Here is a 24,503-nt window from a genome sequence, read left to right as displayed (position 1 = left end):
CGTTGACACAATATGGTGCAATTGCAAACGGATCCGTCCCCCATTGACTTTCAATGTAAAGTCAGGAGTCCCTTTTATACCATCGGATCTGAGTTTTCTCCAATCCGATGGTATATTTTAACTTGAAGCGTCCCCATCACCATGGGAACGCCTCTATGTTAGAATATACCATCGGATTTGAGTTAGATCGTGAAACTCAGATCCGACAGTATATTCTAACACAGAGGCGTTCCCATAGTGATGGGGACGCTTCAAGTTAGAATATCCTACGAACTGTGTACATGACTGCCCCCTGCTGCCTGGCAGCACCCGATCTCTTACAGGGGGCTGTGATCCGCACAATTAACCCCTCAGGTGCGGATCATAGCCCCCTGTAAGTGATTAGGTGCTGCCAGGCATGAGGGGGCAGACCCCCCTCCCTCCCCAATATTATATTCATTGGTGGGCAGTGCGGCCTCCCCTCTCCCCCCCCTAATTAAAATCGCCTTCCCCCATCATTGGTGGCCAGTGCGGCCTCACCTCTCCCACCACCCCCCTAGTTAAAATCACGTTCTCCCATCATTGGTGGCCAGTGCAGCCTCGCCTCACCTCCCCCCCCCCCCTAGTTAAAATCACCTTCCCCCATCATTGGTGGCAGCGGAGTGATCCGATCGGAGTCCCAGTTTAATCGCTGGGGCTCCGATCGGTAACCATGGCGACAAGGACACTACTGCAGTTCTGGTTGCCATGGTTACTTAGCAATTTTGTGGCTGCTGCGATGTCTGTGACCGGCCAGGAGCTCCTCCTACTGGTAAGTGAAAGGTCTATGCGGCGCATTGCTTACAGCACAGACCTGTCACTTACCAGTAGGAGGAGCGCCCGGCCTCCCAGGCTGTGAGCTGTGCGCTGCAGCCTAGGAGAAGGAGACGCCCACAGGACAAGGGCAGACACCGCCTACTATAACTTACAGAGCAAAAGGTACCGGAGGGCATAACGGGAGAACTGAGCGGCGCCCGGGGATAATAGTAAGTGCAGCGAGATCCCCGGGCGCCGCTCTACATGTCAGCATACTTAGTTCACATTGTTTTTACAAGTGAAAGGTCCTCTTTAAGACCTGGCCAGGCTCGGACTGGCCCACAGGGGTACAGGTGAATCCCCCGGTGGGCCCCTAGTCTCCCACCCCTGCACAAGTGGCACATAACACAGTAGACTTACTGCACTACATTCAATGTGCAGCACCTCAACCAGCCTATGTTTATATAAAAAAACTTGATAGATAATTAAAGAAACTCCCCAGTTTATTATTATAGACACGATCAGAGCTGAGATCACTTCTAGGTATAGAGGAGAGCTACTAGTATCCTCTTCCCCAGGACCCCCATATTCTTTCATCTGGTAGCATCTTGATGCTGTGTGAGCAGATAATATTTGAATGTATCTGTATGGTGGGCCCCCAAAATAATTTTTACTGGTGAGCCCTAGACACCCCAGTCCGACACTGGGCCTAGCTCACACTTTAATGCTTTGGTCAGTGATTTCCATCAGTGATTGTGAGCCAAATCCAGGAATGGAGCCTACACAGAGATGAGGTGTAATGGAAAGATCTGCACCTGTTCTATGTTTTTGACCCGAAACTGGTTTTGGCTCAGAATCACTGACCGAACAGTGACTGTGTGAATAAGGCATTAGAACATAAGTCAACAAAGTACGCTCTGTGCATAGACTCAACAAGCAGGGAACGCGGGAAGATTTCAGCTCTGAAGTCAAATTTCAAGAATTTGAAGTGTAGCCCAGAGGTGAGGTTTGGTTGCTGCAGCAACCACTTGGTGCATTGCTACTAATGAAATTCAACACTTTCTTTTTTTTTTTTTTAACTGGACAACTTAACCAGAAACCAAAGAGCAAATATTTCTACAGCCAATTAGAAAACAAAAAAAAACAACAATAAGGGCATGACTACATGGATCAGAAACTGTGACTCAGTCAGCCGTGCTGCATTCAAGTACCGTACGGGCAACAGTGGGCTCTTATTAAACGAATGAAGACCGCACCTGCTCATCGAGTCTGTAGGTGTTATTAGCCATGCAGTCCTGAAGGTTAGTCGTGTGGAATCCATTACGGAATTCTTAGATAATGCGAAACCTTGTACGCCAAACTTGAAACCACAAGTTCGCTCAACACTACTGACATGTGAATAATGCTGGGTTTGCATGGTCAGATAGACACAAACATAAGAATCTGTCCGTCTAAGGCCTCTTTCACACAAACGGATGCTGTGCGGGTAATCTGCTGCGTGAAAGAGAGCCAAACCCGTTCCGGACAGCAGAGACACGGAGTATTAACATGATTGATAATGCTCCGTGCCTCTCTGGGACCTTTTTACTACAAAATCACAGGGAGATAAAGTTGTCACTGTGATTTTGTAGTAAAAAGGTCACAGAGCGGCAAAGAGCATTATCAATCATGTTAGTGCTCCGTGTCCCTGCTGTCCGGAACGGAGCTTGGCTCTCTTTCACGCAGTGGATTTCACGCACAGCATCTGCCCGTGTGAAAGAGCCCTAAAGGTGAAGCCAATCACCCCAGCAAAATGCTCGTTCATCGGGTGAAACGGTTGTTCCTGTATGCAAGTAAACTATTGTTTCTGGGCAGCAGATCGTGCGGTCTAAGGCTCCATTCACACTTCCGCAAATGGGTCCGCATCAGTTCTGCAATTTTGCGGAACGGGTGCAGACCCATTAATTGTCTATGGTGACTGGAATGGATGCGGACAGCACACAGATGCAACTTAAACCAAACCTATGCATTAATCCAGATTGCAGAGTATTGCAGTTCGCACTAACCTGTATGCTGCATGTTTCATTGATTTACAGCCAGATCCTTTATCAGCACTGATCTCCAGACTCAGGGACTGTCACCCCTGAGCAGATGAAGCCTTCCTCAGTCATCATCTTCTTTTTCCTAGTTGACTCCCACTTCTTGGTTTTCTAATGCTGAAAAAACACCAACTCTGGCCAACATGATGAGACACAAGACCAAGGGATGACTGACAGGTGCTGCATATTACACATCAGTGATTGTGAGCCAAAACCAGGATTGGAGCCTCCACAGACATGAGGTATAAGGTAGGGAGCGTAGCTATAGGGGAAGCAGCTGCTTTGGGGCCCTGACCCAGAAGGGGCCCATCTAGGAGGAGGACTGAAAGATTTTGTCAGGGCCCCCTCAACAGTATTACACAATAAAATTATATACAGTGACAGTATAGACCGTGTAGAAAATGGATGGCACAGCTGCCGGGCCTGGTCTGAGAGAGCGATCTTTACTAGCCACAGGAATGAGGGCAGCATGAAAGGAAGGGGTTGTGAAAAAATTACTGGGGGAGGGGGGGCCCCATTCAAAAACTTGCTGTGGGGCCCCATTCAAAAACTTGCTGTGGGGCCCAGTCAAGGAAAAGATCTGCACCTGTTCTGTGTTTAGAGCCGCACTTGGTTTTGGCTGGAAATCACTGACCGAACACTGCTGCCAAAACCAGGAAGGGGACCAAAGAGAAGTAGTATATATCCTTAAAGGGGCATTCCCATAGAAGTGAATGGAGAGAAGTGCGCTTTGGGGGCCCTGTTCTAGAGATAGGTGCAGGTCCCTCCTCTATCTATCTTGCACTGGTGGCATATCCTAGCGCTGTAATGGCTAACCTCTGGCACTCCAGCTGTGGTAAAACTACGACTGCCAAGATGCCCCTTGCTTGGCTGTTCTCAGAACTCCTTAGAAATGAATGGAGCATGCTGGGAGTCGAGCTTGGAGTGCCGGAAGGCCGGGGAGTTAGCTATCACTGTGGCATTATGCCACCTATGTGTGAGATGGCCCAACCCCTACTGCTGAGACCCCCACTGATCACGAGAACAGGGGCCCCGTACCACCTGCAGCCCCACTGAAATGAACAGAGCGGCCAGTCCATTAATTTCTACGGGAGTTTCGGAGATAGCCGAGTACAGCGCTTACCTATCTCCGGAACTCCCATAGAAATTAATATAGCAGCCATGTCCATTCATTTCGGGCGGGGGGGGGGGGCTGCAGAGAGTACCCCCACGATCTAATAGTTATCCCCTATCCTGTGAATAGGGGACAAGGTGAAACAACCAGAATACCACTTTAACACTTTCTCTCCCTTTTAACATCTGATTTTGACTTCCAAAAACTGAATCAAAAACCTCAATGTGTGGCAGCACCCTCAGGGTATGTTCACATGAGAGATTTTGAGCCACTGTGGTTGCTGGTGCGTTTTTTTTTTTTTTTTTTTTACTTTCAAGACTGCAGAACTGTTCGCACCATTGAATGGAGCTAAACCGTGAGTGGCCTTCTTGGAGCGGGCACAGCTTTAACCCCTTCGAGACTGGGCAGTTTTTAGTTTTTGCGTTTTAATTTTTTACCTCCAACTTTCCAGGAGTCAGAACTTTTTTTAATTTTTTCATTCACATGGCCTTGTTTTTTGCTGGACAAGTTGTACTTCCTAATGACACAATTTTATATTGCGAACAATGTAGCGAGAATTGGGTGGAATTGGAAAAAAAACACAATTCTGACACAGTTTTAGGCCCCCTGCACACGAACGTGTGCTTCCCGTTGCCGTATTGCGGACCGCATTTGCGGATCCGCAATACACAGGTGCCGTTCCGTGGGCATTCCGCATCACGGGTGCGGACCCATTCACTTGAATGGGTCTGCAAATCCGGAGATGCAGAATGGTACGGAACAGATCCCTATGGAAGCACTACGGAGTGCTTCCGTGGGGGTTTTGTCACGTACTTCCGTTCCGCAAAAAGATAGAACATGTCCTATCTTTTTGCGGAACGGCCGGATCGCGGACCCATTCAAGTGAATAGGTCAGTGATCCACTGTGGCTGTCCCACGGACTGTGTTCGTGCATTGCGGCCCGCAGCACGACCACGGGCGCAGGGGGCCTTATGGGTTGAGTTCCCTATGCAGTAAAACTGACTTGTTCCTTTCATTCTCCGGGTCAGTACGATTACAGAGATACCACATTTATATAGTGTTTCGCGGGGCGATCTGTAGTTTTTAATGATAACATATTGGACTGTATATGAATTTTTGATCACTTTTTATTCCATTTTTTTTGTAGGTGGAGCGTCAAGAAATGGAATCGGCCATTTAGATTTTTTTTCTATTAATGCGTTCACCATATGGGATAAAGGCCTCATGCACACGGCCGTTGTTTGGGTCCGCATCCAAGCCGCCGACCCATTCACTTCAATGGTTCACTACCTGCTAAAAAAATATAACATGTCTTATTCTTGTCCGCGCTTTGCGGACAAGAATAGGCATATATTGACGGCCGCCCGTTCCGTTCCGCAAATTGCGGAAGGCACGCGGGCATCTTCCGTTTTTTGCGTATCCGCGGTTTGCGGACCACAAAAAACAACACGGTCGTGTGCATGAGGCCAAATACTGTTATATTTTAATAATTCGAGCATTTTGGGAAGAGGCAATGCCAATAATGTTTATTTTTTATTTATTTCTTTATATGGGAAAAGGGGTTCATTTGAATTTTTTGATTTTTTTGTATATTTTTTAAATGCTTTTTTTTTTCAAATTTTTCTTTCACCTAAGAGGACTTCAACATGCGATCATCTGATCGCTTCTCCCATAGACTGCAATAAATTACCATTGCAGTTCATGGGAGATTCACTATGTTTCTATAGAGACCTGCCGCTAACTATGACAAGCCTCAGATCCTTTATAAGGCTTGAGACTACCACAGCGAACGAACAGCTCCCTCGATCTCCATGCAGGGGAGCTAATTGGGGAGAGATCTCTCGGATGCTGTGTATGCAATTGACCACGGCATCTGAGAGGTTAAAAGTATGCGATCGGCATTATCGCTAATCATGGACTTTGCCTCCGGATGTCTGCTGTGTAATAAAGCAGAAAGACATGGCTATGGCACGTCAGGAGCTGAGCGGGTGCCATCTTTAAAGATCTGACATTAACCGTATACATACTACCAGAATATTCGGAAAGGGTTACACAACAGGCGGCCCTGCCTCCCATTGCAAACAACTGGTCACTGGCCACTGGTAGAATTTTGACACGTAAACCACTTCAGAATTCTAATGCCAATTTCAGGCCCTTACGCTGGGTTCACACCTGAGCGTTCGCGATGAAGCGCTCTGTATGCGCGATTGTACGGGCGTTTGCAATCGCGCATACAGAGACAAGCGAACACATAATGTCGCGCGTTCCCGCTGAAGTCTATGTATGGGAACGCGCGACAAGACGCCCCAAAGAAGCTCATGCACTTCTTGGGGCGTCGGGCGTTTTACAGCGCGATTGTATGCGCTGTAAAACGCTCAGGTGTGAACCATTCCCATAGGGAATCATTGGTTCTTGCCTGTTGAGCATTTTACAGCGCGTAGGAACGCGCTGTAAAACGCTCAGGTGTGAACCCAGCCTAAGGGGACATTCACACAGGCAAAATACATGTAAGGTATCAATCACACTAAGGCTGGGTTCACACCTGAGCGTTTTACAGCACGTTCCTACGCGCTGTAAAACGCTCAACAGGCAAGAACCAATGATTCCCTATAGGAATGGTTCTCACCTGAGTACATGAGCTTCTTTGGGGCGTCTTGTCGCGCGTTCCCGTACATAGACTTCAGCGGGAACGCACGACAATAGGTGTTCGCTTGTCTCTGTATGCACGATTGCAAACGCCCGTACAATCGCGCATACAGAGCGTACACTCAGGTGTGAACCCAGCGTTACGCTGGGTTCAGACCTGAGCGTTCTGAACGTACGCTCTGTATGCGCGATTGTACGGGCGTTTGCAATTGCGCATACAGAGACAAGCGAACGCCCATTGTCGCGCGTTCCCGCTGAAGTCTATGTACGGGAACGCGCGACAAGACGCCCCAAAGAAGCTCCTGTACTTCTTGGGGCGTCGGGCGTTTTACAGCGCGATCGTACGTGCTGTAAAACGCTCAGGTGAGAACCATTCCCATAGGGAATCATTGGTTCTTGCCTGTTGAGCGTTTTACAGCGCGTAGGAACGCGCTGTAAAACGCTCAGGTGTAAACCCAGCTTTAGGCTACTTTCACACTAGCATTGTTTGAATCCGGCATGCAATTCCGTCACCGGAACTGACCGCCGGATCCGGAAAAACGTGTGAAAACTGATTACATTTGAGTCCTGATCAGGATTTTGATCACAATGAAAAAATGCATTGGAAAAAACGGATCCGCCATTTATGGACTTTAACTTTTTTTTTCACATTTTTTGCGTTTAACATGCAAAAGCAGGATCCGGTTTGATGGAACACACGGTGCCGGATCCGGCATTAATGCAAGTCAATGGGAAAAAGGCCGGATCCGGCGTTCAGTCAAAGTGCTCCGCCAGATTTTTGGCTGGAGGTAAAAATACAACATGCTACGGTTTTCTGAAAAGCCTGATCAGTCAAAAAGACTGAACTGAAGACATCCTGATGCATCCTGAACGGATTGCTCTCCTTTCAGAATTCAAGGGGATAAAACTGATCCGTTCTTTTCCGGATTTGAGCCCCTAGGACGGAACTCAGCGCCGGAAAAGAAAAACGCTAGTGTGAAAGTACCCTAACGTATATTTTCTTCCGTGTCCGTTCCATTTTTTTTTTTTTGCCTCCCATATGCGGAACTATTCACTTCAATGGGTCTGCAAAAAAAAATGAATTAATCCATGTCCATTTTGTTTCTGTATGTGCGCATGGCCGTTCTGCAAAAAAAAGATAGAACATGTCCTACTATTGTCTGCTTTGCAGACAAGGATAGGCATTGTTACAATAATACGGACAAGAATAGGACATATCTACTTTTTTGTGGGGCAATGGAATGGACATACGAATGTGGACTGCACTCGGTGTGCTATCCGCATATTTTGCGGCCCCACTGAAGTGAATGGGTCGGCGTCCGATCCACAAGAAATGTGGATCGGATGCAGACAAAAAAAAAAAAAAGGTTGTGTGCATGAACCCTTAGGCCTCTTGCACACGAACGTGTACTGCCCGTGCTGCGGACCGCAAATTGCAGTCCGCAATGCACGGGCACCGACCGTGGGCTAGCCAGCATGCGGATTGCGACCCCATTCACTTGAATGGGGTCCGCTATCTGTCCGCTCTGCAAAAAGATAGGGCAAGTTCTATCTTTTTGCGGAATGAAAGCACGGAACAGAACCCCACGAAAGCACTCTGTAGTGCTTCCGTTCCGTGGTTCCGTTCCTCACCGCATCTCCGGATTTGCAGACCCATTGAAGTGAATGGGTCCACATCAGTGATGCGGAATGCACACGGCCGGTGTCCCTTGCGGACACACCGTATGCGGGCCGCAATACGGCCACGGGGGAAACGCGGTTGTGTGCAAGAGGCCTTATGCTCAGTTTGCACTTAAAATGACTGAGCTCTCTTTGTTTTGAGCATCAGTTATGATCAGTTTATGTCGCTTCCATCAGAGATCCATCAGTTATTTTTGAAGGGAGAAAAAGTCCTGCATGCAGGACTTTTTCTTTCATCAAAAAAAAATGGATCTCAGATGGAAATGGCTAAAACAGATGCAAAATGTGCATCCGGTTTTTTTTTCTGTTCTTCTGACCTATCAAAAGAACCCAGCCTTAGCTCACTTTGCGACAAAACTTTTGGCACATTTGTGTCGCATGAAACCCATGCCCCTTTCCGCCCCCATTTGCAGCACGCCCCCTTGTGGTAAAAAGTGTATAAAACAATAATTGCTGAGAATTTGTCGGCAGGTGCTGTCTCCACATGGTCTCTGTGAACCGCTCATGCATCCATTAACTTTAATGTGTGTATTCACCGTGTTTCGTCCATGATTACGTACACGCTGTAGTCTATGGGTCCGTAAAAAACAGGAATGCCATCTGTGCTTGGTCCATAGTGTACACGGGTCGTTGGTAGGAGATGTGCTTGAAATTAATTTTCAGCCTAGAAGCTTCCGTGAAATATGGATGACATGTGAAGGGCAAAACACGGACACACGCACCAACACAGATCCTTCACGGATCATGGATGTCATCACGGACGTGTGAAAGAGGCCTAAGGGTACTTTCACACTTGCGGCAGGACGGATCCGACAGGCTGTTCACCGTGTCGGATCCGTCCTGCGGCTATTTCGCCGTGCCGCCGCTCCGTCCCCATTGACTATAATGGGGGCGGGGGCGGAGCTCTGGTGCAGCACGGCGAAAGCCCGCCGGACTAAAATGACTGCATGTTAGGCCTTCTAGTCTGGCGGCTTTCTCCGTGCACTGCCGTGCTGCGCCGGAGCTCCGCCCCGGTCCCCATTATAGTCAGAGGGGAAGGAGCGGCGGTCCGCGGGCACGGCGAAATAGCCGCAGGACGGATCCGACATGGTGAACAGCCTGTCGGATCCGTCCTGCCGCAAGTGTGAAAGTAGCCTAAGTCTTGCAGAGTATGTGGAGATATTTTTTTTGGGGGGGGGGGTTCCTTTACAGACTCATCTGAGATATTACATGAACCCCCAGTATTTTTGATGTCACACTGATAGACATATTATGAGGTGATTTAGATACATTTCTGGAAAATATGTAGACGCTGTTTCAGAAGCGATAACATACGGCTCCCAAATAATACGTGTCCTATATTTTATGACTATATAAAATATTTGGGATGACACTGAGGTAATTTCTGAATAATATGTAAAATTACATATGGGGGTTAAATCAGCCTGAGAGTATTATAGCCTATCATATAGGCCTTAGGCCTCTTTCACACGACAGTTTTTTCCCCCCGTTTACAGGCCGTTTTTTGCGTTCCGTATACGGAACCATTAATTTAAATGGTTCCGCAAAAAAACGGAATGTACTCCGTATGCATTCCGTTTCCGTATTTCCATTCCGTTGAAAGATAGAATATGTCATATTAGGCCCCATTCACACGTCCACAATTTCGTTCCGCACTTTGCGGAACGGAATTGCGGACCCATTCATTTCTATGGGGCAGCACAATGTGCTGCCCGAATACAGAATTGCGGACCCGCACTTCGGGGTCCACAATTCCGTTCCCGAAAAAAATACAACATGTCATATTCTTGTGCGCAATTGCGGACAAGAATAGGCAGATTCTATTAGTGCCGGCGATGTGCGGTCCGCAAAATGCGGAACGCACATTGCCGTGTCTGTGTTTTGCAGATCCGCAAAACACGTTATGGAAGTGTGAATGGACCCTAATTGCCCGCAAATCACATTCCGTGGTTCCATTCAAGTCAATAGGTCCGCAAAAAAAATGGAACACATACGGAAATGCATCCGTATGTCTTCCGTATCCGTTTTTGGGGAACCATCTATTGAAAATTTTATGTCCAGCCCAATTTTTTCTATGAAATTACTGTATATGCCATACGGAAAAACGGAACAGAAACACAACGGAAAAAAAAAACGGATCCATGAAAAATGGACCGCAAAACACTGAAAAAGGCCTCCTGCACACAACCGTATGGCTTTTTCAGTGTTTTGCAGTACATGTTTTACGGTTCCCTTCCGTTTTTCCTTATGGCATATACAGTATACAGCAATTATTGGGCTGGGCATAAAATTTTCAATAGATGGTTCCACAAAAACTGAACGGATACGGAAGACATACGGAGTACATTCCGTAAGTGTTCTGTTTTTTTGCGGACCCATTGACTTGAATGGAGCCACGAAACGTGATTTGCGGGCAATAATAGGACATGTTCTATCTTTTAACGGAACAGCGTTCCGTATATGGAACCATTCATTTCAATGGATCCGCAAAAAAAAACAAAAAACGGAAGGTACTTCGTATACTTTCCGTTTCCGTTCAAAGATAGAACATGTCCTATTATTGTCCGCATAATGGACAAGGATAGTACTGTTCTATCAGGGGCCGGCTGTTCCGTTCCGCAAGAAATGGAATGCCCACAGATGTCATCCATATTGCGGATCCGTTTTTTGCGGACCGCAAAATAATGAAAAATTTATACGGTCGTGTGCAAGAGGCCTTATAGGAATACCTGGGAAATATGTATGGCGGTTCAGTCACAGACTGAGGTAATAATATTAATATATGGCCCTTGGTATTTGATGTCCCTGTGATTTTGGGATGGACATACATCTGTACATGTGATTTTGGGATGGACATACATGTTTTGAGGTGCTATACATGTATGTGAACGTATATGTGGTAAATATTATGGAGGCTTGGTCACGGACCCCTCTGAGGTGATAATAACGTAATAAACAGCCCCCCATTATTTAAAGTCTTGGCGTAATACACATTTATTTCAGGCAATGCTGAGGAGACTTTGGGGGGGAACGTGTGGAAAATATTTGAGGGAATTCAGATATTATATAGGCCCCAATGTTGTACATGTGATTTGGGGGTAAGTATACATTTTCACCAGGGGATTTGAATTCACTTTTGGGGAATAAGCGTCAAATATTTATCAGAGATATTACATAATACAACCTATCCCTTCCCCCAGCTGATATCACACTGTACCTGTTATTTTGAGGTGAATATACATTTTTTAAGTGATATACATATCATTTTGGGGGAACATATGAAAATTATTAGTGAAGGTTCAACCACAACCTCCCCCTTCCCCTGAGGTGATAATACACCGATATATGGTTGAATTTCGGTGGAATAGGTGTAAAATAATTATTAGTATTTTATTCAAAGATATAATACTACCTCCCCTTCCCCCAAATTACTTGACACCTCTGATCCTGGGGTGAAATGGATGTATAAAGAGGACCTGGCCCCTCTCCTGCCATCGCTGTTCTATTAAATACTTGCATCCATGTAATAACAATCTATTCTTATTGCTTATGATGCGCTCCCTTATCTGCATTAGTATTGCAGATATAGCGCACCCTACTTTATCAGATCATGCATTGTTCCTTTGATTTTGAGGTGAATACGCATTTTTAGGGTAACACTAACGCGATTTAGATGCATTTTTGAAGATTCAATCAAAGATGCCCCTGAGGTAATACTGCCCCCCAATAGCTGACGTCTCACGCTACCTGTGATGTTGGGGTGAATATACATTTTTGAGGTAATACTGAGAACACATGTATTTTCACTGACTGTGTGAAAATATGTGTAGGGGTTCAGTCATAGGCCGTTCTGAGGTAATAAAATTACACCGCCCCACCCCAATACCTCATGTCACTTTTCTGAGGTAACATTGAAGTGATTTTTGGGTAGTATGTGGCAAATATAAGAGTTGATAGTACCCCCCTATGCACACCCTATTTGATATCACACATCACATTCTTGTGATTTTGGGGGGTAAATAACACTTTTCTGAGGTAACATTGGGCAGAGGTGATATAAATTTCTGGAAAGTAGACGCCATATTTATTGGGGATCAGTTACCGCATTCCATGATGATACTGACTTGTATAGGCCCCCCAACAGTTCGCGTCTCGTGGCACCTGTCATCTTGAGGTGATTTGGGGTGAATATGTGCAAAATCTTTATTAAATGTTACTAGAGATAATACCACCCCACTATTATTGGATGCCTTCCTGTACACTGTGATTTTGGGGCGAATACAAGCTTTATGAGGTGATACCAGGATCAGAAATGTAAATTATCGGGGAATATGTATTGGGCTTCAGTCACAGACCCCTCTGAGGTAATAATACTTACAGCCCCCCCCCCCCCCCCAATATTTTGTGTCACGGTAAATAAATAACTTGGGGGGCATCTAGTTTTTTTTTTTAGGTAAAACAGAGATGATTTGGGGTAAATATGTGGAAAATCTCTATTACATTTTGCCTGAGATAATACTACACCCCCCCCCCCCACCTTCATTATTACATGTCTCCCTGTACTCTGTGAGTTTGGGGTGAATATAAGCTTTATGAGGTGACACCGGGGTCAAAAACTTAAATTATCTGGGAATATGTATTGGGGTTCAGTCACAGATTCCTCTGAGGTGTCCCATATTATAGAGCCCCCTATAATATTTGGCAGGAATACAGTCCTTTGCAGTAAATTAGGCCCCTATGAGGTGCCTCTTCTGAGGTAAATATTGAGCTTCAGACCCATCTGAGGTAATGATACTTACAGCCTCCCCCCTATTTTACGTCATGCCAAATATATATATATTATATTATTATTATTTTTTTTGGGGGGGGGGCCCACTTTCTGAGGTAACACTGAGGTGATTTGGGGGGAATATATAGAAAAAAATGATTAGGATTCTGTCAGAGGTAATTTTACCCCCCATTTTTTCGTGTGTGTGGGTAAATACATGTTCTGTGAGGTAATATTGGGGTGACACAGGTATATTTTGTGGTAATATATAGAAATATGTATTGGGGTTCAGTCAATGGCCCCTCGTGAGGTGAGAATATGAGGTAATATTCAGCCTCTGGTATTGGGGTTCATATAATTTGTGGGAGATTAACGAACATGGCTGATTCCCGGTGATTATGTATTACATGAGGAGTGTATTGGGGGGTGATCTCGCGCCCCCTTCCCCCCTGCTTTCTCACGGAGAGGTTGACAGAGCGCAGGAGGGAGGGGACGAGAGAATATGGCGGCGGTGCTGTGACGGACACATTGGGCCAGGCACGGCGGGCAAAGAGGGCGGGGACACCGGGAGTGAGCGGAGAGCAGCGGCCGGGACACTGTGGACAGGCCCGGGCTTATCCTCTCTTCTTCCCGCCATCACAGCAGAGAGTGCCAACCCTCCCGGGACTCAGGGCCACTTTACCGCTACCAGGAACGTGAAGGGTTAATCGCCGCCAAGAGCGGGAAGCCGGCCTGAGGTGAAGAGCGCTCGGTGGCGACGACGACGACACCACACACCGGCAACCCGGGCCCTGCAGGAAGAAAGATAGGAGACAGCCGTGGTTATCGTGTCAGGAAAGCCCGTGGATCGGGCCTAAGATCCGGTCTGAGGAAAACGGTGGAGAAAGAAGCCGCTACGGGTGTCAGGAAAGTCCGGGGATTGGGCCTGGCGGGCCGCTTTGGGAGTGTGAGGAGAAGCCAAAGACCCGGGGCAGTACGATACACGGGCCGGACTGCGGCCTTCAGGAGAGCCCGGAGATTGAGGCCTACTTTTCGGTCTACCGGTTCGAGGAAAGCCCGAGCAGCGGGCCCTGCTGACCGGGGGACGGGAGTCACGACAGCCCGGGGATCGGGCCTCCCGGAGCCAGGAGCCGCCAGGATGACTGACACCCGGCGGCGGGTAAAGGTCTACACACTGAACGAAGACCGACAGTGGGACGACCGGGGCACCGGCCATGTGTCCTCCGGCTACGTGGACCGGCTGAAGGGCATGTCCCTGTTGGTGCGGGCGGAGAGCGACGGTGAGTGGCGGGCACAGGGCCCTGGACATGACCCCGGTGATAATAACGTGTTGCCGCCATAGTCACGTGTGTGATATCGTCCGGATGTCATTATCTATCAAAATGACAGGTTCTGCAACTTCCTAATAGACCTTGCTTCAATTACAAGAGCTCTGATTGCTGTCAGTGAGTGGAAACATCTCTGTTCTTACCTAATCATTTATACAGGATCTGTTACAATGTGTAAGCGCAGGCAATCCTCTGTGAGCTGAAAACAGCAAAGATCTCCCGACTATATTATTACTTAGTAACTTATTATAATATTATTATTTGTAGAAAACTGGTCTGATTCACTGGTTATGTTTTTACCCTTTAAATGTAAACAAACAAACAAGATCCAGTTCTCCAACGGCAAGCAGAGACATTGACCATATTAGAATGGAAGTGGTTGTCCCATTACAACAACTTACCCCTATGTCGATAGGGCATAAGTGTCTGATTGGTGGGGGCCCGACTACTGGGGCCCCTGTCAGTCATGCTATGCTCCCTGTTAGAATAGAGCGGCAGACGTGCGTGTCGTCCATTTATCTCTGTGGGACTGCCGGAGATGGCTGAGCGCCTGCTGTCTCCAGCAGTGTCATAAAGCTGAACGGCGTGTGTGACCGTCACTGCGTTAACACGGACCCCTGTTTTCGTGTTTGGGGGGAGCGGTGGTTGTACCCCGCAGATCAGGCACAAGTTGTTATGATGGACTCCCCCATTTAAATTGCAGAACTCTATATGTAAAATTGGTTTTCACCTAGGACCACATAACTTTTGTGACATGGGATCTGATATTCGGGGGTCCAACTGATGAGGTTAAGGGTCCATTCACACGTCTGCAAGTGCTTTGCGGTCCGCAAATTGTGGATCCACAAAACACGGACATCGGCCATGTGTGTTCATTTTGCAGACCGCACATGGCAGGCACTATAAGGCCAGTTCGTGTGCGCTCTGTGGCACGTTCTGCGACCCGAAAATTGCGGGCTGCAATGCACGAACACCGACTGCGGGGCCTTTAATGGGTCCACGATCCTCCTGTTTCGCAAAAAGATAGGACATGTTCTATCATTTTGCGGAACGGAAGTACGAAACGAAACCCCACGGAAGCACTCCGTAGTGCTTCCGTAGGGTTCCATTCCGCATCTCCGGATTTGCGGACTCATTCGAGTCAATGGGTGTGCATCTGTGATGCAGAATGCACACGGAACGGTGCCCGTGTATTGCAGATCCGCATATGCTTTCCGCAATATGGCAACGGGATACGTACGGTCGTGTTCAGGATGCCTGATAGACATGCCTTTTCTTGTCAGTTTCTGTGGACAAGAATAGGACATGTTCTATTTTTTTTTTTTTTTAGCGGCTGTGGACAGCACATGGTGTACTGTCCGCATCTTTTGCGACATTATTGATATGAATGGGTCCGCACCCGTTCTGCAAAATTGCGGAACGGATGCAGACCTGTTCATGCGGACATGTGAATGGACCCTAAGGAACATGCATGGCAGCACATTACAAAAAAGATGGGGGCCATTGGACAGTTATGGTAAAATGGGGCTTGTTATCCTTCCAGAAAACTACTACCATTTATTGATGCAGTAATTGGAGAATATATGTGATCATCTCATATCATGTTCTAGATTTATTTACATAAGACCAGAGTGCAAATTGTGTTAAACCATCAGGTCTCTGAACTGCATGTATTTGAGCATGTTGATGTGTTCAGTTAGACTAAATGATTCTGCACTGACCAATTCATTATACCTTTAGAGAGTTAAGGGCTCGTGCACACGACCGTTGTTGTTTTGCGGTCCGTTTTTCACAGATCCGTTCCATATCAGAGTTTTTTTTTCCCCCCTCTGATTTGAATCCTCTTCCGTTCCGTTATTGCACAAAACATATCCGTACGGTTTCCGTATTTAATCATTTTTTTGCGGATCGTATACAGATACGTAACTTATTAATCACCAAACACATGAGCAATATGGGCTGGGCATAGCATTTCTACAGTATGGATCCGCAAAATATGAATGTGTTCCGTATGCGTTCCGTATTCTTTGTGGACCCATTGACTTGATTGTGGCCTCGGACCGTGATATTTTCAGACAATAATAGGACATGCACTACTTTTTTGCGGAACGGACATGCGGGGAAACGGAATGCACACGGAGTAAGTTCTGTACAGCCCCCGTTAAAGTGAATGGTTCAGCATACAGTCTGCAAAAAAAACCTTAACGGATGCGGAAATAAAATACGTTCATGTACATGAGCCCTAAGACTGTAAGCTCCTGAGAGCAGGAACCTCTTCACTACTTCATATTCTCTGTATGACAGATTTGTGTTACTGTTAGTTTATGAATTTATCTGTCTATTTGCATAACTTTTCCGGTCCCGTTGAAAATGAATGGGTCCGCAAAATTTTGCAGATTTGTGAATGGACCCTAACACTGAGGAAAGTTACCAGTGTCATTGTTTTCTCAGCGTAAGGCTACATGCACACGACCGTTGTGTGTTTTCCAGTCTGCAAAACACGGATGGGGTCCGCGTGCGTTCCGCATTCTGCAAAACAGCACGGACAGCCAATAATATAACTGCCTATTCTTGACCGCAAAACGGACAAGAATAGGACAGGCTATATATTTTTGGGCAGACCACGGAACGGAGCAACCGATGCGGACAGCACACAGAGTGCTGTCCGCATCTTTTGCGGCCCCGTTGAAGTGATGGCCGCAAAAACTGCGGCTCGGATGCGGACTAAAAACAGTCGTGTGCAGGAGGCCTAAGGCCTTGTGCACAAAGTCTTATCCATTTTTGCGGATGCCGTGTGCGTTTTGAGGGTCAGCCGGTCCTGTCCTCTGTTAGAACTGCCTATTCTCTGTAAAATGGACAAGAATAAAGCGTGTCTTGTATCTTTTGCTGTGCAGCAGAACGGACGGACGGATGCAGACGGCACACGGTGTGTTGTCCACATCTTTTGCAGCCCCATCGAAATGAATGGTTGCGGATCCGATACAAAAAAAAATATAATATATATATATATATACACATACACACACACACACAGATCGATTGCGGACCAAAACTACAGTTGTGTGCTTAAGGCCTAAAGTGTAGTGTTGCACAAGGCCAATGTAATACCTGGGCATGCAGAGTCCTTCAAAGTACATTTTTTATTTTTTGGGTCCACTCACACACTGGATTTTGTTTCCGCGCCTGAGAATTGCTTTCATTCATCTAAATCGGACTTGCAGAAATCCATGTGCTTGTTGCCCCATTCAAATGAATAGAACTGATTTTAAGTCTCTGAATTTTCTGCTGCATTTGCGCTCACCTTTAGGCCTCTTTCACACAAGTGTGACTGATTAGGTCCGGAAGCGTTCAGGGTGCGTTTTTCATGCAACACAGAACTGATGTGTGAAAAGAAAACGGTCATGTACACAGACCAATTTAAATGTATGGGTCAGGATTCAGTGCGGGTGCTATGCGTTCACGTCACGCATTGCACCCACGCGGGAAAACTCCCTTGTGTGAAAGGGGCCTTAGGCCAGATACACATGACTGAGTTCAATGCAAGGAACTCGCAGCGTGTGTCAGTGTGAGGTCCAGTTCTGACCTTCCCTCCTCTGACAGAATGGCACATCTTTAGGGCTCATGCACACGACTGTATGTATTTTGCAGTCCGCAAAAAAATGGATCCGCAAAATAAGGAATGCACACGGATGTCATCCGTATTTTTTGTGGAACGGAACAGCTGGCCCATCATAGAACAGTACTATGCTTGTCTGTAATGCGGACAAAATAGGACATGTTCTATTTTTTGCGGTATGGAAATATAAACATATGGAAATGAAATGCATGCAGAGTACCTTATTTTTTATTTTTTTTGCAGACCTATTGAAGTGAATGGTTCCACGTATGGTCTGCAAAAAAAAACGGAACAGACATGGAAAGAAAATACGTTCTTGTGCATGAGCTCTAACCCTGAATCTTGGAATCTACTGAATTGTTCTGACATAGTGCAAAAAAAAAACCCGGGGGATATTTATCAAACTGGTGTAAAGTAGAACCGGCTAGGGCTACGTTCACACTTGCGTTTTTACTGTATCCGGCAGGGTTCAGCAAAAACGCTTCCATTGCTGATAATACAACCATCTGCATCAGTTTTGAACTCCATTAAAAGTCAATGGGGGACGGATCCGTTTTCTATTGTGGCAGAGAAAACGCATCCGTCCCTATTGACTTGCATAAGGGGTTATGCCGGATTTGTCTTGCTCCGCATCCCAGGACGGAAAGCAAACTACAGCATGTTGTGGTTTGCTCTCCGGTATGGGGACACAACTAAACGGAACGGAATGCATTTTGGAGCACTCCATTCTGTTCAGTTTTGTCCCCTTTGACAATCAATGGGGACAAAACTAAAGTGTTTTTTTTCCGGTATCCAGCCCCTATGACAGATCTCAATGCCGGAAAACTAAAACGCTAGTGTGAAAGTAGCTTTAGTTGCCCATAGCAACCAATCAGATTCCTTTGGAAAATGAAAGTTGAAATCTGATTGGTTGTTATGGGCAACTAAGCCGGTACTACTTTACACCAGTTTGATAAATATCCCCCACAGTTCCTGGGAAAAAAAAAATAAGTGAGACGCTAGCCTGCACATAATGCAGATTGCGTGCAGTTTTTCTGCGCAGATTTTCGCATAGAAAAACTGCAGCGTCATAAAGTACCAGCAAAGTGTATGAGATTAGACCAATGTCCACTTTTCTTAGGTACAGAAATCTGCCGTGCGGATTTTAAGATCTGCGGCACATCATTGAGGCCGAATGCACACGGCCGTGGAACACGACAGCAGGAGCGCACGGCGTCATTGGTTGCTATGCCGCCGTGCGATTCATGCCGCTGCTGCACTACCGTAATACACTCGTATAGATCATCAACCAATGACGCTGTGTGCTCCTGCTGTCAGCAGGATGCCAGGCCGGGATACCACGGACCGCTCACGTCCATGTTCCACGGCTGTGTGCATTCGGCCTAAGACCTCATGCACACGGCCGTGTTCCGCGGCCGAGAGCGGTCCGTGGTAGCATGGCCTGGATTCCTGTTGAGAGCAGGAGCGCACGGGGTCATTGGTTGCTATGACTATGTGTGCTTCATTCCGCCGCTGCACTACAGTAATACGCTATACGAGTGTATTACTGTAGTGCAGCGGCAGCATGAAGCGCATGGCGTCATGGCAACCAATGACGCCGTGCGCTCCTGCTCTCAACTGGAACACGGCCGCGTGCATGAGGCCTAAGTTGCATTTTTGTTGTGCAGAGTTCACCTTTTTCAATGGAATAGTGAGATTTGTGGAAAATCTGCATCAAATCTGCACCTAAAACCATATTTTAAAAAAACTTGATAATAAGTGCGGGTTTATGTGCTTTTTTAATATATTTTTATTTATTTTATTTATTTTTTAATTATTTTTTTTCAACCCGTGTGAAAGGGGCCTAAGGGTGCGGCCGCGTGGTCAGGTTTCTGCATGTGGTTTAGGCCTCATGCACACGACCGTTGTGTGCATCCGTGGCCGTTGTGCCGTTTTCCGTTTTTTTTCGCGGACCCATTGACTTTCAATGGGTCCGTGGAAAAATCGGAAAATGCACCGTTTTGCAGCCGAGGCCGTGATCCGTGTATCCTGTCCGTCAAAAAAAATATGACCTGTCCTATTTTTTTAACGGACAACGGTTCACGGACCCATTCAAGTCAATGGGTCCGTGAAAGAACACGGATGCACACAAGATTGGCATCCGTGTCCGTGATCCGTGGCCGTAGGTTGCTTTCATACAGACGGCTCCGAAGATCCGTCTGCATAAAAGCTTTTTCAGAAAGCTTTTAAAAGCTTCGTGAAAACTCATATCCGACAGTATATTCTAACACAGAGGCGTTCCCATGGTGATGGGGACGCTTCTAGTTAGAATACACTACAAACCTTTGTACAAGACTGCCCCCTGCTGCCTGGCAGCACCCGATCTCTTACAGGGGGATATGATAGCACAATTAACCCCTTCAGGTGCGGCACCTGAAGGGGTTAATTGTACTATCATATCCCCCTGTAAGAGATCAGGGCTGCCAGGCAGCAGGGGGCAGACCCCCCCCCCTCCCCAGTTTGAATATCGTTGGTGGCACAGTGTGCGCCCCCCCTTCCTCCCTCTATTGTTATAAATCGTTGGTGGCACAGTGTGCGCCCCCCATCGCCCCCCCCCCTTCCTCCCTCTATTGTTATAAATCGTTGGTGGCACAGTGTGCGCCCCCCATCGGCCCCCCTCCCTCTATAGCAGTAACAACATTGGTGGCAGTGTGCGGCCTCCCATCTCACCCCCCCCCCCCCCCCCCCGATCATTGGTGGCAGCGTAGTTCCGATCGGAGTCCCAGTTTAATCGCTGGGGCTCCGATCGGTAACCATGGCAACCAGGAAGCTACTGCAGCCCTGGTTGCCATGGTTACTTAGCAATAGTACAATAGTAGAAGATTCATACTTACCTGCTTGCTGCTGCGATGTCTGTGACCGGCCGGGAGCTCCTCCTACTGGTAAGTGACAGTTCTTTAGCAATGCGCCGCACAGACCTGTCACTTACCAGTAGGTGGAGCTCCCGGCCGGACACAGACATCGCAGCAGCAAGCAGGTAACTATGAATCTTCTACTATTGTACTATTGCGAAGTAACCATGGCAACCAGGACTGCAGTAGCGTCCTGGTTGCCATGGTTACCGATCGGAGCCCCAGCGATTAAACTGGGACTCAGATCGGAACTCCGCTGCCACCAATGATCGGGGTGGGGGGGGGGGGGAGATGGGAGGCCGCACACTGGCCACCAATGTTGTTACTGCTATAGAGGGAGGGGGCCCGATGGGGGGCGCACACTGTGCCACCAACGATTTATTACACTAGAGGGAGGAAGGGGGGCCCGATGGGGGGCGCACACTGTGCCACCAACGATTTATTACACTAGAGGGAGGACAGGGGGCCCGATGGGGGGCGCACACTGTGCCACCAACGATATTCAAACTGGGGAGGGGGGGGGGGGGGTCTGCCCCCTGCTGCCTGGCAGCCCTGATCTCTTACAGGGGGATATGATAGTACAATTAACCCCTTCAGGTGCCGCACCTGAGGAGTTAATTGTGCTGATCACAGCCCCCTGTAAGAGATCAGGTGCTGCCAGGCAGCAGGGGGCAGTCTTGTACAAAGTTTGTAGTGTATTCTAACTAGAAGCGTCCCCATCACCATGGGAACGCCTCTGTGTTAGAATATACTGTCGGATCTGAGTTTCACGATGTAGCTCATATCAGACAGTATATTCTAACATAGAGGCGTTCCCATGGTGATGGGGACGCTTCAAGTTAAAATATACCATCGGATTGGAGAAAACTCCAATCCGATGGTATAAAAGAACTCCAGACTTTACATTGAAAGTCAATGGGGACGGATCCGTTTGAAATGGCACCATATTGTGTCAACGTCAAACGGATCCGTCCCCATTGACTTGCATTGTAATTCAGGACGGATCCGTTTGGCTCCGCACGGCCAGGCGGACACCAAAACGACTTTTTTTTCATGTCCGTGGATCCTCCAAAAATCAAGGAAGACCCACGGACGAAAAAACGGTCACGGACCTCCGGACCCCGTTTTTGCGGACCGTGAAAATAAACTGTCGTGTGCATGAGGCCTTAGGCTACTTTCACACTTGAGGCAGAGGATTCCTGCAGGAAGTTCCGTCACCGGAACTGCCTGCTGGATCCGGCAAATGGATGCATTTGTGAGACTGATCCGGATGCAGATCCATCTGACAAATATATTGCAATAACAGATCCGTCTTTCCGGTTATCATCCGGAAAAATGGATCTGATATTCATTTTTATTTTTTCATTTTTAAAGGTCTGCGCATGCGCAGGTTGGTAATCCAGATCCGGTTTTCTGGAACACTTAGTACCGGATCTGGCATTAATACATTTCAATGGAAATTAATGCTGGATCCGGCATTCCAGCAAGTGTTCAGGATTTTTGGCCAGAGAGAAAAATGCAGCATGCTGCAGTATTTACTCCAGCCAAAAAACGTAAGAGGGACTGAACTGATGCATCCTGAACAGAATGCTTTCCATTCAGAATGCATTAGGATAAAACTGATCAGTTCTTTTCCCGTATTGAGCCCCTAGGATGGAACTCAACACCGGAAAAGAAAAACGCAAGTGTGAAAGTACCCTTAGAAAGCCAAAATCAGGAGTAGATCATAAAAGGAGAGAAACTATAAAGATAGATATGATTGCATGCAGAAACCTGACCGCGTGGGTGTATACTTACTCCAAAAAAGAAAAATGGGTGAGAAAAGTAGGTGTGTGCAGTCAGAGCAACCTGTTACACCTGCATCAGGTCGTCTTTGTACAATCTACCAAGATATGGTTCTGGCCTGATCTTAAGTTTTCTCTGGATGTAAGCAGGAAAGTTTCTACTCATTGACAGCTCGTACAGAGTGGGAAATATATTAAAACTGATTTTACTTGTTCTCAACGGCTCTAGTGGCCGATTTACATCATTAAAGGGGTTGTGTCGCCTCCGACATTGGTGGCATATTACTAGGTGGCAGCTCTGTAGAAGTGAATGGAGCACTGGCCACGCTTGCACAGCGTTCTCTCCATTTATTTCTATGGCACTTCTGAAAAAAGCAGAGCATGCTGCTCAGCTATTATCATCCCTCTTTTATACTTGCGGGTGCCAAAGGTGGGATTGCACACCTATCTGACATTGGTGGCATATCCTAGCAATATGCCACCAGTGTTGGAGGTGAGACAACCCATTTAATGATTGAGCCTCTGCTGCTGCCGTCCTTCTATGTACAGTGCAGTGTACTCTGCAGTCATAGAAGTTGCAATAGAACCAAAGTCTTATACAATAAACCTGTCACATTTCCATTTCTGAATCGGGGGTCTTAAGTGACATTTGTTTTTCTTTTTGCATTTTTCCATTCAATACCACCCACTTGTGACAAGACTTTAGGCAACTTTGGGGTTATCTGTCGTATTGCAGTCATGATGAATTTAATAATACATATATTTGTTTTTCTTTCTTGCTTTTTAGGGTCATTACTTTTGGAATCAAAAATTAACCCAAACACTGCTTACCAGAAACAGCAGGTAAACTCTCAGACATCTACATATATATAACATTAAAGGGAACCTGTTACCTGGATTTTGTGTATAGAGCTGAGAACATGGGTTGCTAGATGGCCGCTATCACATCCGCAATACCCAGTCCCCATATCTCTGTGTACTTTTATTGTGTAAAAAAAATACGATTTGATACATATGCAAATTAACCTGAGATGAGTCCTGTACGTGAGATGAGTCAGGGACAGGACACATCTCAGGTTCATTTGCATATGTATCAAATCAGTTTTTTTACACAATAAAAGCACACAGAGCTATGGGGACTGGGTATTGCGGATGTGCTAGCGGCATCTAGCAACCCATGTCCTCAGCTCTATACACAAAATCCTGGTGACAGGTTCTCTTGACGCTGGGTTCACATCTAGGTGTACTCTGTTGCGCTCTGTATGCACGATTGTATCGGGCGTTTACATACGCGGCTCCGGAAACAAGCAAACGCCCATTGTTGCGCGTTCCCGGAAGTCTATGTGCGGGAACGCGCGACATTACGCCCCAAAGAAGCTCCTGTACTTCTTGGGGCATAGGGCGTTTTACAGCGCGTTCGTACGCGCTGTAAAACGCTCAGGTGAGAACCATGCCCGTAGGGAATCATTGGTTCTTGCGCGCTGTAAAACGCTCAGGTGTGAACCCAGCCTTAAGCTGGATTCACATGTGGTGTATTTTAGTCTCTTTGCAATGAAAAAAGTAAAATCTGCAGAAAATGCCTATGTGAGGGGACGTTCACTTCTGCGTCAGAGGCTCCCTTAGGCCACCTGCACATGGCCGTGGGCTGAAATTTCACACATATTTCCTTGCTGTGTGTTTGATTACTGTGTGTTTCCAGTAAAATAGCTTCTTTCTTGATGTACCCTTCATTCTTAGTTTCTGTCTTTCATTTTTGCGTAAATCCACTTGTTATATTATGCTAATTAGTCAGTAAGGTGCCCAGAGCGGTGTTATCTTTCTATG

General features: G+C 46.9%; 1 protein-coding gene across 1 annotated transcript in view; it reads left to right on the top strand.

The window, feature by feature from the left end:
* The first annotated feature begins 13,546 nt into the window (after window positions 1-13,546).
* PPP4R3A (protein phosphatase 4 regulatory subunit 3A) overlaps window positions 13,547-24,503 on the top strand; it is a 66,425-nt gene continuing 55,468 nt past the window's right edge. The window contains exons 1-2 of the mRNA XM_044272109.1: window positions 13,547-14,340; window positions 23,467-23,522. Of these exons, the coding sequence (XP_044128044.1) occupies window positions 14,199-14,340; window positions 23,467-23,522 (198 nt within the window). The 5' untranslated portion in view covers window positions 13,547-14,198. The remainder of the gene's footprint in view (window positions 14,341-23,466; window positions 23,523-24,503) is intronic.

Source organism: Bufo gargarizans, chromosome 11 (genome assembly GCF_014858855.1).
Source record: "Bufo gargarizans isolate SCDJY-AF-19 chromosome 11, ASM1485885v1, whole genome shotgun sequence".
Classification (NCBI taxonomy): Eukaryota; Metazoa; Chordata; class Amphibia; order Anura; family Bufonidae; genus Bufo; species Bufo gargarizans.
The sequence above is the reverse complement of the archived record's forward strand: the minus strand, read 5'-3'. Positions and strand labels throughout refer to the sequence as shown.